Here is a 17,246-nt window from a genome sequence, read left to right on the forward strand (position 1 = left end):
TCTGACGCTAACATCCTGTCCTCTACATCCTATAGTCTTCTATCTTCTAACATCCTATGTTCTCATTGCAACATCCTGTTAGGTAGGGTCCCTTCTAACGGGCATTATCTTCTTTATTTTAACATTTTACGTACTTAAAATCCCTTTTAAGACTTACATCTTTGATGTTCTTCTTATTTCCCAGGTGGCCCTTCCCACCAGATGAGTGTGGCCAAAATTTCACTTGCCTGAATGGAGGCCACTGTTATGATGGGCCCTGGGGAGCCAACTGCACCTGCCCAATGGGCTACACCGGCCTGAGGTGAGAGACCAAAAGGGGAATCTGGGAGCCAATGCTTGCTAGTGTCTGATGGGAAAGTGAGGAAAACATATTTTAGTGTCCCAAAGTAGGCAGAGAGGAATTGAGTGAAGGTGTACTTGCTCAGGGACAAAAGGGACCCTGTCCTGTGTGGTCTCTGGCCTCTGGAATGCTTCCAAATAAAGCTCTCCTTACTCTTAGTCAAGATATGTTGTCCTCTGTGAAGCAGAACTGGAGAGACAGAGGATCAGATGATTCTGGGATTTAGAGCTGGAAGGAACCTTAGAGGCCATCTAGCCTAGCACTGATACTTTACCAAGAAACTCTGGCCTGGAGAAGTGACTGAACTTGGTCATGGTAAGGCAGTAAAGTGATAGCCTGGATTTGAATCCAGGTTGTTTGACTCTAAATCCAGTCATTTCTCCCCTATATATGCCCCATTAGGAAGCATCACCTCAATTAGCCCATCCTAGTACGTGGAAATGCTACTCCTTCCTCTGGGCTAGGAAAGCACCTCTCAGGGACTCACTGAGCCATTTTTATCTTTGTCAGGGAGGGAAATTAATTTCAGAAGATTAGTTTTCATCATCTTGCAGGGTTCAGAGATAAGGGCAGAAAGTAGGGATGGGTAAAAGTTGTTTTGGGTTTTTTTTTTTTTTTGGTCAGAGGGATAAAGGAGTTTGGTTGCTGATCGAGCTGTTAGTTAAGAAAAAAACAAGGGAAACATTCTGAAATGAAGATATGAAAATCAGATTCACAAGTCCACAAATGAAACCTCAGGCATATCTAGGCAGGTGGGAGAGTTTCAGTAGAGAGTGGTAGAAAATCCACTGATCAAATCCATTTCTAAATGGTGCTGCTGAAAAAGCCAGGAGGCATGGGTTCTAGTCCTGAGGGACCTTGGTCAAGTCATTTCATTTCTCTGAGCCTTTGTTTCCTCACCTATAAAATGAATGGGTTGTATTAATGGCCTCTAAATCCCCTTCCAGTCCTAACTCTTTGATCTCATGATGTCTTCTTCCCAGGCTTAGATTTGCCACTAACTTGGTATGTGACCTTGGGCAAGTCATTTCTTATCAGTTTCTTTATCTGTCAAATGAGGAATCTGGGCTCCATGATCCCTAAGGGCTGCTTCCATTTTCAAGTATGAAGTTCAGTCCATATGATGGAGACACATTCCTCTTCCCAAAGCCATTGGGAGGGTTCTGGAGAAGCCTCTCCCCTGCAAGGATCACGGGATTGAGGTGCTGCCTGTTTTCCCTCCCTCCCTCCTCCCTCCATGAAGGACACTAGGTGAAGCAACCTTAGACTAAGGAGGGACCCAAAGTGTAGGTTAGGGTTGGAAGGGGTGTTGGGCCATCAGAACACAGACTGCTAGCCTAGTGAGGGCATTCCATTACTGGAAGTTCTCTACAAGTGCTCCTTCAAAGTCTGCTCGAACACTTCCAGAGACGGGGACTTTCCCCAACGTCCACTTGGAGATGTTTCTAATCGCCAGGATGGTCTTCTTGGAGGTGGGGAGGCAGTAGGGTATTGGGGCTGGGTTGGACGTTGGTTCTGGGCAGAGAGTACTCACTGTTAGCTCTTGCTTTCTTCCTCATTCTAGATGTCAAATTCGGATTCCTGAGTGTGAACCCAACCCTTGCCAGAATGGTGGCACCTGCCAAGCAGCTGGGAGTGAAGTTGAATGTATCTGCACCAGCAGTTTTGGGGGGCGACGCTGTGATGTGGCTGTGAGTTGGGGGGCCCCGGGATCCAAGTCCTCAGGGCAGGAGAGGGGTGTCTGAGGTGACTGGGCAGAATTTGGGGTGGTTTGAGATGTCTGGGAGCTGAGGGAGTAGGAGTCCAAATGGAGATGCATATGGAGAAGTTAGTGTATTTGGCTTGGCAGCAAGCTGGTTTTTCGGGAGATGCTCACTGTACAGGGAGGAGAGAGAGCTGACCCATAATCCCATCTGCTGGCATTAGAACTTTGGGAAGGGTTGAGACTTCATCTGAACCAGGCAAAGAGGAAGAGAATGCTCAGGGTCTTAGGGAAAGGGGAGGTGAGGGCTGGAGTCAGAATTTGGGGGAGAGAGAAGGCAGAGGAATAGCAGTAAAAACCCTGGGCATCTGGGAAAGGGGGCTTCCTCTGCCCACTTCTAAGGCTGAATCCCAGAATCATGGAGTTAGGAGGGACATTCGGGGGGCATTCCAACCTCCCCCCCAAGCAGGAATGCCTCTCGACTCAAGCTGAAGCCTCCAGGAAGGGGGAGCTTCCTACCTCCCAAGGCAACTAATTTAACTGAGACAGCATTAGGTATTCCAAAATGTTTCCTTACATTGAGCTGGCATCTGCCTTGTTGTAACCCCCACCCTTGCCCCCAGCCCCTGCTATGGACCACTGAATCGTTTCTGCTCTGCCCTCAGAGGCCAAGCGCAATGAGTTAATCCCTCTGGCCTACTCCAGCCCCCTAACTCTAACTCTAACTCTAACTCTAACTCTAACTCTAACTCTAACTCTAACTCTAACTCTAACTCTAACTCTAACTCTAACTCTAACTCTAACTCTTTGCTCCCTGTAGCATTCTGTACAAGGTAAATAATTAGACGTCCCCAGTTCTTTCAGCGGGATGGCCGAGGCTGGGACAATCATCATGATTGCCTCCTCTGCGTGGGTTCCAGCTTTTGCTGCCATTTTTAGAATGTGGCCCTCAGAATTGGACTCATCCTTCTGAAGGGGGTCTGATCCTGGCCAAGAATATGCAAAACTCCTGCCTTTTATTTATTTTTATTTTTTATTTTATTTTTTAACTTTACTTTTTTTAAATTTTCTACTTTATTTTAATTAGTATTTTAGTATTTTAATTTTAATTTATTTTATTTTATTTACTTTTTAAAAACCTTTACCTTCCATCTTAGAGTCACTACTGTGTATTGGTTCCAAAGCATAAGAGTGGTCAGGGCTAAGCAATGGGGGTGAAGTGACTTGTCCAGTGTCACACAGCTAGGAAGTGTCTGAGGTCACATTTGAACCCAGGACCTCCCATCTCTAAGCCTGGCTCTCCATCTACTGAGCCACCCAGATGCCTCTAAAACTCCTCTTTTAGAATAATTTTTTGTAAGGAAGATGGGGTTGGAATCCTTTCTTTTCAAGAGGCACTTTTACAGCCTGCCTGTGTCCTCTTCCTTCTTGGTTATGAGGTGAGGAGGAAGAGCCTTTCCCCAAGGTGCCCTCTGGCTCCAATATTCAATGACTTCTGAGTGGCTGAGACTCCTGGGGATGGGCTAAGGGAGGGCTGATCTTTATTTGTAGTTTTCTGCCCTTTGCTTCCTTCCAGTGGGATTTGGGGAGACAGAGGCAGGGCAATAAATCCGCATCCAAACAAAGCAGACTGGCGATTGCCCTCTGCTTTGCTTTGAAGGTGTGTCACTGTGAACCAGGACCACCTGCCCTAATCTAGGAGGGAGGGGGCGTGTGAAAAGGGCCTGGAGGGGTTCAGTGGACTTCAGGTTCAAAATGTGGCCTCCAAAAAGGCCCACAGGATTATAGGCTGCTGAGACACAGAGAGGTGATAGTCCCAATGTCCTTGTCAGACTCCCATTTTGAGCACTGGGTTGGCTCTGAACGCTACATTTTAGGAAGGACGTTACATCATCCAACTGGAGCCCATTGAGAGGGGCAACCCAGAATGTAAAAGGATGAGAGATGGTACTCTCTAATGACTGGTCAAAGGAAATGAAGGCTCTGAGGGGATAGCATCATTGTTTCCATGGTTCAAGGTCTATCATGGAGAAATGGAAATGACCTGTTCTGCCTAGCTTAAGAGGAAACAATTAGGAGGTTAAAGGGAAGGCCGATTTTTGGTACAGTAGGAGGAAGAACTTCCTAACTAAGAACCAGGGTGGAAAGAACTTGCCTTGTGAGGTCAGTGAATTTCCTGCACAAGAGATCTTCAGTCAGAGGCTTGATGGCTACTTGGATTCAGACTATCTCAGAAGTCTTTTCCTTTTTCTGAATCCCATTATCTTTTTTTAAATTCTTTGGAAATTTTTATTTAATTAATTAATTTAGAATGGTTTCATGATTCATGTTCTTTCTCTCCCCTCCTCCCACCACCCCCATTAGCCAATGCACAATTCCACTGGTGAACCCCATTATCTTATGCTCCCAGAGGTCCCTTCTAATTTTAAAAAGTCCAGGGTTCTATGACTCAAGGCCCAAGGAGACTGGACCATCTATGGCCAATTCCTTCTTGCCTTTGGTGCTTCACTGAGGTTCGTATCTCTTCATTTCCTTTGCAGAAGGGGCCTCCCACCATCCTGTTCCCATTCCCATTGATTGAGGTCGTCGTGCCAGTGGCCTGTGGCTGCCTTCTGCTGCTCCTCATCGGCCTCCTCTCAGGGGTCCTTGCAGCTCGGAAGAGGCGTCAGTCAGAGGGGACCTATAGCCCTAGCCAACAGGAAGTGGCAGGAGCCCGGCTAGAAATGGACAGTGTCCTCAAGGTGCCACCTGAGGAGCGCTTGATATGACACTCCCAACCCCACCTCACACACACACCTCCACATTCCAGGCCATGAATGGGGCTGTGGTCCATTAGGCAGGGGCCCGGGGCCTTCCCACCTCATCGACGACCCATGAGGCCTGCAAAAGCTGGTGTAAAGGAAGATGGGAACCCTTATCCTTTTGGAGCCATGCCACAGAAGGTCCTTCCTCTTCCTCCTCGGGTGGGAAACGGAGCTCAGGGCTCCTGGTTGGATGGCCAGGGAAAACTGGGTCCAATTGAATCAGCCCTAAGCAGGCAATGCCTGGGTGTAAGAAGCAGAGGATCAAGGATTGTATTACTGTAGCAAAAAGCTTTCTGGATTTGGAATCTGAGTTTTGACCCGAGTTTGAATCTTGGCTCTGTTTCTAATTCCCTGGGTGACATTTCCCTGCTATTGGCCTCAGTTTCCCTTTTGTAAATGGAGAGGGTTGGATTAGATTATTTCTAAGGGTCCTTTTAGCTTTATCCAATTACCTTGGATAAAGCTCATTTGGGTAACTTCTCCCTTGATGTTAGGGATCATGCAGGAACACTCACCAACACAACTTTTCCTCAAACTCGATCCCTGACAGCACTATACAGACAATCTGGGGTGGGGGTGCAGGTAGGGCTCCAGGACCAGGTAGAAGCTGCCTGCCTGAGGCTTCCTGATGGCCACTGGCAGAGTATACTGGGAGGTGGCAGATCACCTCAGTACCATTTCCTCCTGCTCAGCCTTGGGAAGAATTTTCAGCTTCTGGATGCTCCCATGGACTTTCCAAGAGAATTCTGCACAGTGTCTCCCATGCTTGGACCTCTGCCTCTTTCCCCCAAAGCCTGTGATGGGATCTTGAATGGGACCAAGGACAGGAAGCACGTATGAAGAATGACTATGGAGGACAGCGTCTCCCCCTTCTTATCCTGGCCATCACCTTCGGGTCATCCTAAGGAAGAGGGGAGCAACTCAGGGAACTAATCCAGAATGACATGAATAATGGGAGAGAGATAGAAACCGCCCTCCCTCTGCCTCTTCTTTCCTTCTTGTAGCCATGTATTCCTATTTAAGGAATTGTGCTTCAGCTGGGCTGAGGCTGTGTGTGTGTGTATGTGTGTGTGTGTGTGTGTGTGTGTGAGAGAGAGAGAGAGAGAGAGAGAGAGAGAAATTGTGTGGGGGCAGATTTCTGTGCATATACATGTAGTTATATCATTTGTGCCTTTATGTGCATTCAGGCATGTTTGCAGATATGTGTGCAAGGCATATTAGTGCAAGCACATATCTTTGCATATGTATATTTGGTTGTGGGATAAGCCCAATGCAGGGAGAGGAGGGAGGGAAGTCTCTGGGTTTCCTTACTTGGGGGCTCGGCTAGAGTTGAGCTGTAGCTTGGGAATAATCTTCAGAAGCCAGATTCTTCCCAAGTGATCCTTCCCTCCTGGGAACAGATCCATAGGGTATAGGATTCCCCATTCTCAGGATACTTTCTATGTGGTAGCTGGGAAATTAAGATGAAGAACTCTAATTAAGCCTGTGAGCATCCCCTCCTTCCCCAAACTTTCCTCCTAGAATACAGGATGAGTCACACACACTGGAGCAGAAGACCTGAACTATACTACTGAACTTTTCTAACACTGGAGCCTGGAGCCCAGAAGTGCCTTTTAAAGACTTTAACACGACTGTTTAACTTTCTTGCTTTTGGTTGTAATGTTATTTCTCTGTGCGTTGTGGAGGTGGCGTTTCTCCCTGTAGATGTGGCCTTCTCCAACAACTGTGATGGAATTTTTCCCATGGGTTAAGGGAGAGTAGCTCAGCAACCAGCAGACCAGGAAGCTGCACACTGCCTGCCTGGCTTCTCTGCTAGCACCTGCTAGGGTGTAATGGTTAGTAAGCCTCTACATGGCAAGGGAAGCCTGAGTTATCATGCCCAGCCAGGCAGCCTGCAAAAACCTGCAGAAACTTGGGCTAAAATGCTCTGTTCTTTTGTGTTCTTTTCCTTGGTGCTGACTCTAGGCCCCTATCTCCCTTAGCATAGAGGATTCCTTGTAGCTCCTGTTAGATCCTTGCATGTCAGTCTGCATACTCAAAATCACTTTTTGGCACTCTAGCCCACAAAACCACACAGGAACTATGTGCTAGCCAAGGGCAACAAGGCTATCTTTCACTTGCTTCCAAAGTGCTCTCTAATTGTCATTCAAGGAAACCTATGGACAAGAATAAATGATGGGTAAAATTAGCAATGCTATTCCTTTCTCTGCTCTATATTTCTGCCTTCATATTGTATACTTGGTAGAAATATCTCTATATATTGATATGTATATGTTTGATCCTGGCAAGGAATTCTAGACAGCACAGAAGTATTCCCTGCACTGTAAAAAGCAGTGCCAGGGGCCAGCTGGGTGGTTCAGTGGAGTGAGAGACAGGAAGTCCTAGGATCAAATCTGGCCTCAGACACTTCCCAGCTGTGTGACCCTGGGCAAGTCACTTGACCCCCATTGCCTAGCCCATAATACTCTTCTGCCTTGAAGCCAATATATAGTATTGACTCCAAGAAGGAAGGTAAGGGTTTAAAAAAAAATAGTAGTGTCAGGCTTTATGAGGCATAAATGACCTACGTGCCGGGTTCTGCAAATGCAGTTTCTGTCCTCAAGGAACTCCTGTTCAATTGGGGGATACCATACATAAGCAGAAAAGTAAGTGACACACCTCAGGAGGGAGAATTAGGGGAAAGACTTCCTTTAGGAGGTAGCATATGATCTGAGCCTCTGAGTTGGGGGTGTGGAGGGAGTGGACTCCAGATGTGGGAGAGAGAATGCCAGAGAATGCCAGAGGGCGAGATGGGCTCAAAGGCAGAGTGAGGAAGGAGAGAGGCCAATTGTGAAGGGCTTTAAAGGTCAAGCTGAGAAATGCTTTTTACAATAGAGGCAGCAGAGAGCCTTTGAAGATTCCTGAGCAGGAGGAAATGATGTGGTCAGACTTATGCTTTAGGATGTCTATCCCAGCAGCTCTGGAGAAGATGGCTACAACCGAGAGAGTGGGCTGCCCTCTGCCTTTCCTGTGTATCTCTCAAGTGTACATGCCCCAGGGGACAGAATTCCCTAGTTTGGGCTCTGTTCAAGTTTCTGCCTATGAACAAAATGAGGGGGCGAACTGTATAACCTCTGATGTCCCTTCCGTGGGTGGTATACTTTCTAGCATTTTAAGGTAGAATGGGAAGAGTTCATTTTACTTTCAGAAAACCTGGAATGGAGTTCTGGCTTGCACACTTACTAATAGGATGGACTCAAGGCAAAGGACTCCATTTCTTCCTCTGTAAAATGGTTACAGAAGTACGGGTCCCATCTACTTCGTGGGATTGTTATGAGGAAAGAGCTATATAAACTGTAGAGCGCTCAGGAAATGAAGGACATTACTATTCTTGGAGGCCCCTTCCTACCCTGTCAGTCCGTGTTATTCTGACATTCAATGTTTAACCCTCCCTGATCTGGAGGTCTCAACCCCTTTGGTCTTCCTTTTCCCCTGGGCCTAATTCTTGAGGAATGAAGATTTGAAAGTCTTAGAGGAAGGCAGGCTAACACCGAAGGACAAACTACAGCCGTAGCTAGATTTTGATGAGCGGCCACATGATGAAACCTGCACATTTGTAGGTATGGCACAAGATGCCACAGTTAGATTTTACAAGCTTTTCCTTGTAAAGGTCAAGTCACCCCTCCTCCAGGACTGGCCTGAGTGGATTCCGTGTCTCGAGGTTATTTACTATCTCTTTATGACCATTCTTGGAGCATCTAGGACCCTCGCCACACATGGAACATCCCCTATAAAACCTACCACCATGATTGATGAAAGAGTCCTCAATAGGCCATCAGGAGTCTTGGGTCCTAGACCCAATTTTTCTACTACTTACTAGATAGATAACTGGACAAGTCACTTTTTTGGCAACTCATTGATAAGATATGGAGGTTGGACTAGGACATCTTATGTTCTGAAGGCCCTTCTAGAATGAAGTCTAGAGGCAACTAGGTAATGAAATGGATACAGTGCTGGACTTGGAGTTAGGAAGACAAGTTCAAATTCTACCTCAGTTTCTAGCCATGTTATTCTGCATAAGTCACTTCTGATGACCTTAGTTTCTTCAACCTGAAAATGGGGGTAATAATAGCATCTAATGGATTATTTGTGATGCCCACTGTGAAGCACTATCTAAATGATAGCTATTAATGACTTTAAGATCCATTGTAGTTGAAAGGTGATGAAAATCCTCAAATATAAGGAACCTACCCTTGCTCAGGTCCTGCCCCAGATCTCTCCCTCCATCCTCCCATCAGTTACCATGGTAGGAGTAAGGACTAATTATTTCACTAACTCCCTGGTGCCCATTCCCCTGCACCTATGGAAGTTTTCTATTGGCGAGCCTTTCACTGGGCAGTATAGTTCAATAGAAAGAATGCTGGAGTCAGGAAACATGGAATCATATTCCAGACTCAGACCTTAATAACTGGGAATCCTTTAAGGAACTTTTTTTTAGACCTCAATTTCCTCATCTGTAAAAATGGAAATATCAATTATAATTCCCCTCCTCACACAACTGTCAATCAAAGTGTTTTATAAGCAGAGGCACTATGGGAATGTGAGCTTCCATTCTATAACAAAATTATTATGAAGGAGCAAAGCAGTGGCTTCTCTGTTCTTTTGAACATCCTCAGTTATAGACTCTGGGAGGGTGACAGGGTTCGTCTCTCTCCAATGTATTTATCAGAGCTTATCCTCCCCTTCTGTTCTCTGAAATGCCTGAGGATAGAACTAAGGGGTGAATTTTATAGGGAAGTTCAATGGAGGCAAGAACTTGGCTCTAGAGACTGACCTGTTTATTTGACCTGGTACTCCCCACCAGGCAGTTTTAATTCTCAATTTGGGACCAGGATTGGGTCCAGATCATCCCATCCCAAGAGATAATCTAAGATTATTTTGCCGTGTTGATTTTGAGCAAATTATAACTTCCCTAGGCCTCTCTTGACTTATCTATAAAATGGGGTAATATTAGGCACAGACACCTCCAGATTTTCTACACTTTCTAGAAACCCCTATTGGGTCTTCTTCCCACTTAAGTTTCATCTCCTACTTTTAGCATAACTGCTTCAGGAAGGGAAATCAGAAACCCTTTAGTCCAAACCCTACATTTCTCAGATGAGGAAACTGAGACCAATGGATATTAGATGACTTGTCCAAGGTAATAAATATTAGAGACAGAGTTTGAACTTGGGATCTTTGCTTCCAGGGTGAGTGCTTGAACTTCTGGACAATGTTATCTCCTAAAGATTTTATTCATTTATTTTTTGCCACTGTCGATTCAAATTTAGAATCAATAATTACAAACTGATAAAGAAAAGAAGTACAGCAATTTCTCATTGTGAAGAATCTATCTATAATAAATCTCAATGTTTCGAAAAAAAAAAATATTAGGCACAGAACTTGTTTCCTTTCTTCCCAAACCTTGAAGTTGAGGCTGAGCACCTGGAGTGCTACTGGGCAGGTGGTTGGGATTTTACTGCTTCTTCCTTGTTTTGTTTTGTTTCCAAGTGTGCCTTTGATCCAGACATCTGTTCAAAATGTCCAGATACCAGAGAATACTGTTTGTTCAGTACCCTTCGGGGACTTTCATCTGGACCCTGAAAGGCTAAAGAGTGGGATTTGTTAAATACATTTCCAGGCTCCCCACTGAACTCACTTTCCACCCCACGCCCCCAATCTCAAGGAGATTAACATTAAAGAAACTGATTCTCTGATGCTGTTCCTTGTGATATTTGCTAATATTTTGGGGGTGAGGAGGTGGGGAGAGTATGTGTCCTTTCCTCCATTCCTCCTACATATAGGGGGCTCAGACTAAATCCGGCCAGATTCTGTTGGGATTAGTGCAGGGGATTAACTAGATGTGTCAGAAGACCTGGATCACACTGTGTGATCTTAGATAAATCACTTCTCTGAGCCTCAGTGGCCTCATCTCTTATATAAGAGGGCTGGACTAGAGTCTCTGAGGTCTCTTCCAATTCTGAATCTTATGGCTGTGAGTCTGGTCAGTGGAATAACCTAGATTCAATAATCAACATGAAGAATTCCAGAGGCAGCCCTGGTGTCACTGAAAGAACCGTGTGTCTGGAGTCAGGACACCTAGGTTTGTAGAGCCTTGTACAAGTCACTTGCCGGCTTTAAGCCTCAGTCTCTTCAACTGTTAGCATAACGGTTTATAACCCTTCAGCCCTGAAGCCTTACAGAAGTCTTCCCTAAATAGCTATTGTTTTATCACTGCCTGTGAATAGCCCTGTGAAGCTACTAGTCCAAGTAGTACCATCTCCATTTTACAGGTGAGGAGACTGAGTGACTTGCTCATGGTCATGTGATTAGTGTTAGAGTTGGGACTTGAATCCTTCTCTTCAGACTCCTAGTTCATCGCCCTTCTAGCACAGCAGCTTTCCAAGTAGGGAGTGCTTGCAGGGCTGGGATTCTGTCACATACTTCTCTGGTATCCTGCCCAGCACCTCACACACAGCCAGCACTCAACAAATACTCGTTAATCTGATCCAAAATCTAAATGTTATTTTATATCCCAGCTGAAATCCAAACATTGCTCTGGGATTGTCTCTTCCCTGGTGTGAGAGCCATCTACATTCTGAAGACCTGGAGGAGGAACTTCCTGTGCAAACCAGGCAGTTTTATTTTTTTTTTTGCTCATTCAGGGCTAGGTAGAAGACCCTGGAGAAGAGAAATGTGGGAGTTGGGGGTGGTGACACAATCAGTCTCTTTATGTAGCTGAAGGACTGCCATGGGAAAGAGGGATTGGAGTTATTCTTTTTGGCTCCACCCAGAGGACAGAACTAGGAACCTTCCCCAGAGGGTGGCATCTTTTAGCTTGACATAAGGAAGCATATCTTAACATTCAGAGCTGTCCAAAAAGCAATGGGCTGCTTCTTGAGGAAGTGAGTTCCCCATAGTGGGTGATGACCCACCTGTCTGTAATGCTGTAGCTGTATCCATTCTCCAGGTAGGGAACTGGACCTGACCTTGGCATTTTCTCCTTGCTCTGGGATCCTCGGTAGTCATTCTCTAACCAACTTCTCCAGCCACTGTCTACTTAGCTTCCGAATACACACAAAAGAACCTGGAGCAATTATTCCAGTACAGAAGCTTGCATTCCCTTCACCTCATAACTTGGGCATGGAAGAAGGTGCTGATCTGCTTGGGCAAATTGGGCTCCTTGAAAAATACGGAACTTGGGGTTTAAGCCAATCAGATGGTACAATTCATCTGCATTAAGCATCATGGAATGTTTGTGTTATAAAGGACTTTGGGATACAGTATGTCAGGGCTGGAAGATACTCAGAATACAGAGAACTGTCAATGAAGTTCTGTCAACTATAGTTTTGCCAGCTAGATATCTTGTTGCTAAAAGGGATCCAGGAATATGATGAAAGGGATTGGAGGGATTTGCCTGCTCCCACCTCATTTTACTAAGGAGAAAATAAAACCGGAAAGAAGTGGCTTGTGCAGTGTTTACAGATTTATGGAAGAGAAGAGACTTGAACCCACATCTATTACCTCTCAGTCCAGTGACTTTCCCACAGTCCCAGGCTCTCTCCCTTTTTTCATCCCTTGCCACCTCCCTTCCCCCTCCCCCAGCCCCCAGCCTGGCACCATGAATCTCAAAGGAAGTACTTTGACAACCAGGTAAACAGGATGTTCTGCCCGAGAGGATTTTATTGAGCTGTCACAGAAAATTAATTCCCAGGTTTGCAAATTCAATCCAGTAAGTGAAGAAAGGTACATACAGTGCTCGTATGTGGACAATACATTGACTATTATTTCCACCCAATTTCCGCAAGTGTGGTTCACAAGATGCAACAGGAGCCATCTGTCCATACAATGATCTCGGCTTCCTCAGTGTGCTGTTTGTGTGTGCCCTTCTGACCCAGTCTCAAGTCTGAAGGGCTCCCAGTGCTAGACATAAAAGAGGAGAGTGGAAAGATGCCTTTCCAGGACGGGGAAGGATGTTGTGCATGCCCGGGCATCACTGATATATCCCCGGGCATGCCCCTGATCCTTGGCACATGCCACGAAGGGGAGAATGAAACCATGGAAATCTAAGCATGCATTGCTTTGGGGGTCATTGTGATTGACCTTCTATTCATTCCAGTGTTGGGCTCAGTAGTCCAGTCTAGCCTGGCTTAGGGAACAAATTAAAGATTCAAGTTCTTCATCCGACTCCAGATGAGGCAGCTTCCCCTTCTGAATCACACATGCTTTATGGCTGAGGGCAAAGCTCTGAGAGACCACTTCTAGTCCCTGAATCCAAAAGCGACTGTCTGGTTTGCCAAAGGCAGCAGGCATTCCCAGAAGTGACGAACATCAGTGAGGCCCACATGGCTCTCCCTGAGCTGTGGCCGTCTTCATGATTATGGATAGGATTACTTGGCTGGGGCTCCTAATCCAGGGCACACGGTTGCTACAGCAGTGGGCTTCGTGGATGAGCCAGCTCATCCAAAATCAGGAAATGAAAGACCAGGTTGAAATGTGAACAATTTCCTTTGTCCTCAAAGGTCCTTGTTGTTTTTCTAAACCTAGACAGCCTGAATAAGTTTCAGTTCAACTATTGAGGCTTGCCCTCACCCAAGACATAATGAATTGAAAAAAATAAGGGAGGAAAAATTACAGATAAAAAACATCCAAACTATCATTTTCAACTTAACTCAGGTGTGAGAAAAGTGTGGGCTGGCTCTGCTCCTGCAGAGAAGAGGTACAGGTTTGAGGCTCTTCTAAGAGCCAACTCCTGCCTTCATCTGCTTCTGGTCAGAGAAGAGTGGAGGAGAGTGGAGGAGAAGGAAGGAGGGATAACTTTCCCCCTCTGGCATCAACAGGAAACCGAAGAACATCTCATGTGGGCAAAACCATTTCCTCCTCCTGTTTCCCCTCACCCTCTCGTCTTCTGCCAAGCAGGGGTATGTGTGAAAGGAAGACCTCAGGTGAGTTCTAATGCCACCCCACTGAAGGGGAAAGCAGCAGCATTAACCCAAAGGCTATGTTGTGGAGTTGGATATTTTCATGGGCTAAAACTCCATCTGACTTTTGACTCCCAGTGTGTGCATCTATCTTCTTTTTCCACTTAGGCTTAACCAGTTCACCTCCCGGGATTGATAGGCTAGAAATGTCTGGGCCCTGACTTTGATAATAAAATAATATACTATGACATCCAGTTCAGATACGGCCATTTAGGACACTTATATATCATATTATAGAGCTATAAGAACAAGGGTATAATATAAGGGCTCCCTCTTGACGACTCCCTCTGATGTCTTTTTTTTTTTTTAATCTTCTAAAAATCAAAATTGCTGGTGTCCAGGGCTGGCTCTGTGCTATGTTTTCCTGAAACAGGAATTTCAAGGACCAATGATCCCCAGCATGTTGAATGACAAAAACCAACCAAACAAATCCAACCCTCTCTAGGAAAGTGAATGTGGTTGGATAGATGGGTCTCTACTTCTAGGTAGGCTTTGAAGAGTTTATAAGATGAAGATTGTCTAAGAACAATAGAAATTAAATCTTGAGACAAGGAGTTGGGGTGGGGAGAACAGGGAGAGCCTCTTCTGACACCCAACTTGAGTTTTGTCTTGAGTAAGGCCATGGGTAATACTGACATCCTTACTTGTCCACAATGGTTGGATACAGAAGGACCTGATCACGTGATGGGCTGGGAGAAAAGACACTGGCTCCCCTGCTGGCGGAGGCGGTATCAGGAGGGAGAAGCCAACATCAAGGGGCTCGCTCAGTGCAGAAACCCATGGGAAGGACAGGGCCAAAATGCAGGCCACGTCTGACTATCGATGGCAGTGGCAAAAACTTTAGGAAGAAGTGGACAAAGTGGGGTTTCATTGAGTCAAAGTTCATTTTGACCAGTAGAAACTGCTTGGAAGTCATTGCTAGGGAGGAGGAGGCAGGGGGAGGAGGGAGTGGAGGGTATTATTTCTTCACAATAGCCAGTTATCCTTCATGCTCCAAAACAGTTGGATTTAGACAAACCCCAAAAACCTTCCAAAAATACACACCCCTGTCTACCAACCTCAAATTCTTCTTTGGATCTTACTCAAAAGTTTCCCAATGCTTCCGAAGCTGCTCCACTTTTCCTTGAGTGGGCGCAATCTCCTGCTTAGTCTTTTGTAACAAATCCTCAAATGGATCCCTGGTTTCTCTGGGGCCTGAAGACTGTAATACTGGCTCTAGGCTATTGAGAGGCCTGGGGGGAACCACTGGAGGGTCTCCAGATCTTGAGATCAAACCCTGCTTGGCCTCAGCTGGCCTCGAGCTGGAGCGCACTAGGGGCAATGTTCGGATTTTAGAAGGGGCCCCCAAGTGGCTGGGCTGGCTTGGGCCACCCTGAGAGGGGCCGTGGCCTAGTGGTGGACAAGAGCTGACAGGAGGTCCTGGGGGAGCCTGGCCAAACAGATTAGGCATGGAGAGAGCTGAGAGGCTGGGCTGAGGTCTCTGTGGGGTATAAAAGCCAGGGCTGGATGCCATAAAGCTGGGAGGGAAAGCCTGGCCCATAGAAGCTGGAGAGGGAGCAAAGGGCCCCCCAGCACACTGGGTCATGGACACTGGCAGAGCTGTTGGCACATGTTGAGTGAAGGGATTGAGTGATGGCTGGAGGAATGGGGTGGTGGCTGAAGCTGAAGGGAAGCCCAGCTTGGGCCCAAATGGGGTGGATGCAGGGGTGAAGTCACTCATACCACAAGGAAAGCCACTTGAATTAGGAGCTACGGAGCCAGGGGGAGCCCTGTCTGGCCAGCTCGTCTTTAAGGGGTCTAAGAGAGCCAACAGGTAATCACTCTCACAGCCTGCAGGGTCAGTGACCACACGGACCGGCTTGAGAATTTCAGTGGCACTACTAGGGGTAGGAAGAAGCCTCGGTGGGGGTGGCAGATAACTGAGGGGTGGTCGACATTCCAGATCCCTAGAGAGGGCTGAACTCCCAAATGCCTCTGGGATCAATTCAGAGGTGTTATCAGGGAGCCCAAGGCCTGGGGTCTTCCCAGGTTCGGCGGTAACAAAGGGTTGAAGCTTTGCAGGCCGAGCTGTAGGCGGTGGAGGTACAATGCCCAGCTCTGGTGTCTTCCTTCCCTGAGGTCTGGGGATGGTGATGTTGCCCTGTGTAGGAGTGGGGGTTTCCTCTTTCTCTCCATGGGTCAAGATGCTATCCCGGCTTCGGGGTCTCCGAGGCAGAGAGGGGGTACTCCCTAGAGATGTCAGGGGTCTTTCTGGGGAAGGCTGAGAATGTTTGGTAGGGATGGCCATGTCATCCTGGCCCATGCTCCACAGTTTGTTGTAAGGATGGGCGAGCTTCAACCCAGGCATTATTCTGCTCCTTTCACTTGAGCACAGGTCCATTCTCTGTTCAGAGAGCATAAGACAAACACTTAAGATCTATCTTGGGTTTCAAAAGATACAGAGAAAAATGTCACTATTTTGCAAGCCTGACTTTCCTATAAAATGAAGTTAAACTCGATAATCTCAAAAGTGCTTTCCAGATCCAACAAAGGACTGTGTTCTAAAAATCTATGCTTAAGGTCCCTCTGAGCTGCAACATCATAAATATTAGGTTGTACCATCCTAAGTACTAAGGTCCATGGCATTCTGTATTCTATGATCCCTTACAACGCTATCATTGTGTCCTAAGATCCCTTTGGACTTAAGGAGTCCAAGTTCTTACTCTATGGTCTTAGAACATCTAACCTTCTAAGGGCCTTCTAAACGTCACACTCTGGGTTTCATAGTTCCAGTGCCCAGTGCAGGCCCAGAACAGGAAAGACATTTCCATACAAAGTTAATTTCTTTTTGAGTAGTCATTCCTGGGGAGAGGGCAGCCAATAACCTCCACCTTTGGCCATACCTGGTAATCAAATGTGCAGGGCTGGTCGCCCTGATCCTTGGGCAGCCTGAGATCTTCTAAGCTTTTTGCTTGGCTCAGTGGCTGAGGCAGCTGCTCTACCTCCAGACTGCTGAAGATGTCCTCCAGGAGGTTGATATCTGCAATTCTGTCAGGTGGTGGTGGTGGTGGTGGTGGAGGAGCCAGGGCTTCCTTTGCTCGCTTCTCTGGGCTCCCTGCCTCTTCTCCATCTGCACTGTCTGACTCTCTCAGGACTCGGTAGGGCAAAGGCCTATGAAGAGACAAAGTCTGAATTCCAACACTATACACTTTGAGTCAGGGTACCCTTTGATGGAGATGACAATTTTTTTTTTAAACTTCAGCAAATTAGAAAAAAGCATGAGATGATGGAAAAAGCGCTGGACCCTCAGTCAAGAAATTTGGGTTCTAATTCTAGACTAGCCATGAACTTGCATGTGAAATTCAGGGAATTACTTTCCATTAATGAGTCCTCGTTGTGCAAACTGAAAAAGTTCAAATCTC

General features: G+C 46.4%; 2 protein-coding genes across 6 annotated transcripts in view; one reads left to right on the plus strand and one right to left on the minus strand.

Moving 5' to 3' along the window:
• Window positions 1–10,252, plus strand: part of CRB2 (crumbs cell polarity complex component 2) — a 47,628-nt gene extending 37,376 nt beyond the window's left edge. The window contains exons 11-13 of the mRNA XM_007474628.3: window positions 185–301; window positions 1,905–2,031; window positions 4,583–10,252. Of these exons, the coding sequence (XP_007474690.2) occupies window positions 185–301; window positions 1,905–2,031; window positions 4,583–4,810 (472 nt within the window). The 3' untranslated portion in view covers window positions 4,811–10,252. The remainder of the gene's footprint in view (window positions 1–184; window positions 302–1,904; window positions 2,032–4,582) is intronic.
• Window positions 10,253–12,518: 2,266 nt separating this feature from the next.
• The window catches only part of DENND1A (DENN domain containing 1A), a 728,196-nt gene continuing 723,468 nt past the window's right edge, over window positions 12,519–17,246 (minus strand). For all 5 annotated transcript variants that reach the window (XM_007474630.3, XM_007474629.3, XM_007474632.3 and 2 more), the window contains 2 exons: window positions 16,728–16,995; window positions 12,519–16,228 (listed from right to left, as the gene is read on the minus strand). In XM_007474630.3, coding sequence (XP_007474692.2) covers window positions 14,924–16,228; window positions 16,728–16,995 — 1,573 coding nt within the window. In that variant the 3' untranslated portion in view covers window positions 12,519–14,923. The remainder of the gene's footprint in view (window positions 16,229–16,727; window positions 16,996–17,246) is intronic.

The sequence above is a fragment of the Monodelphis domestica genome, chromosome 1 (genome assembly GCF_027887165.1).
Source record: "Monodelphis domestica isolate mMonDom1 chromosome 1, mMonDom1.pri, whole genome shotgun sequence".
Taxonomy (NCBI): Eukaryota; Metazoa; Chordata; class Mammalia; order Didelphimorphia; family Didelphidae; genus Monodelphis; species Monodelphis domestica.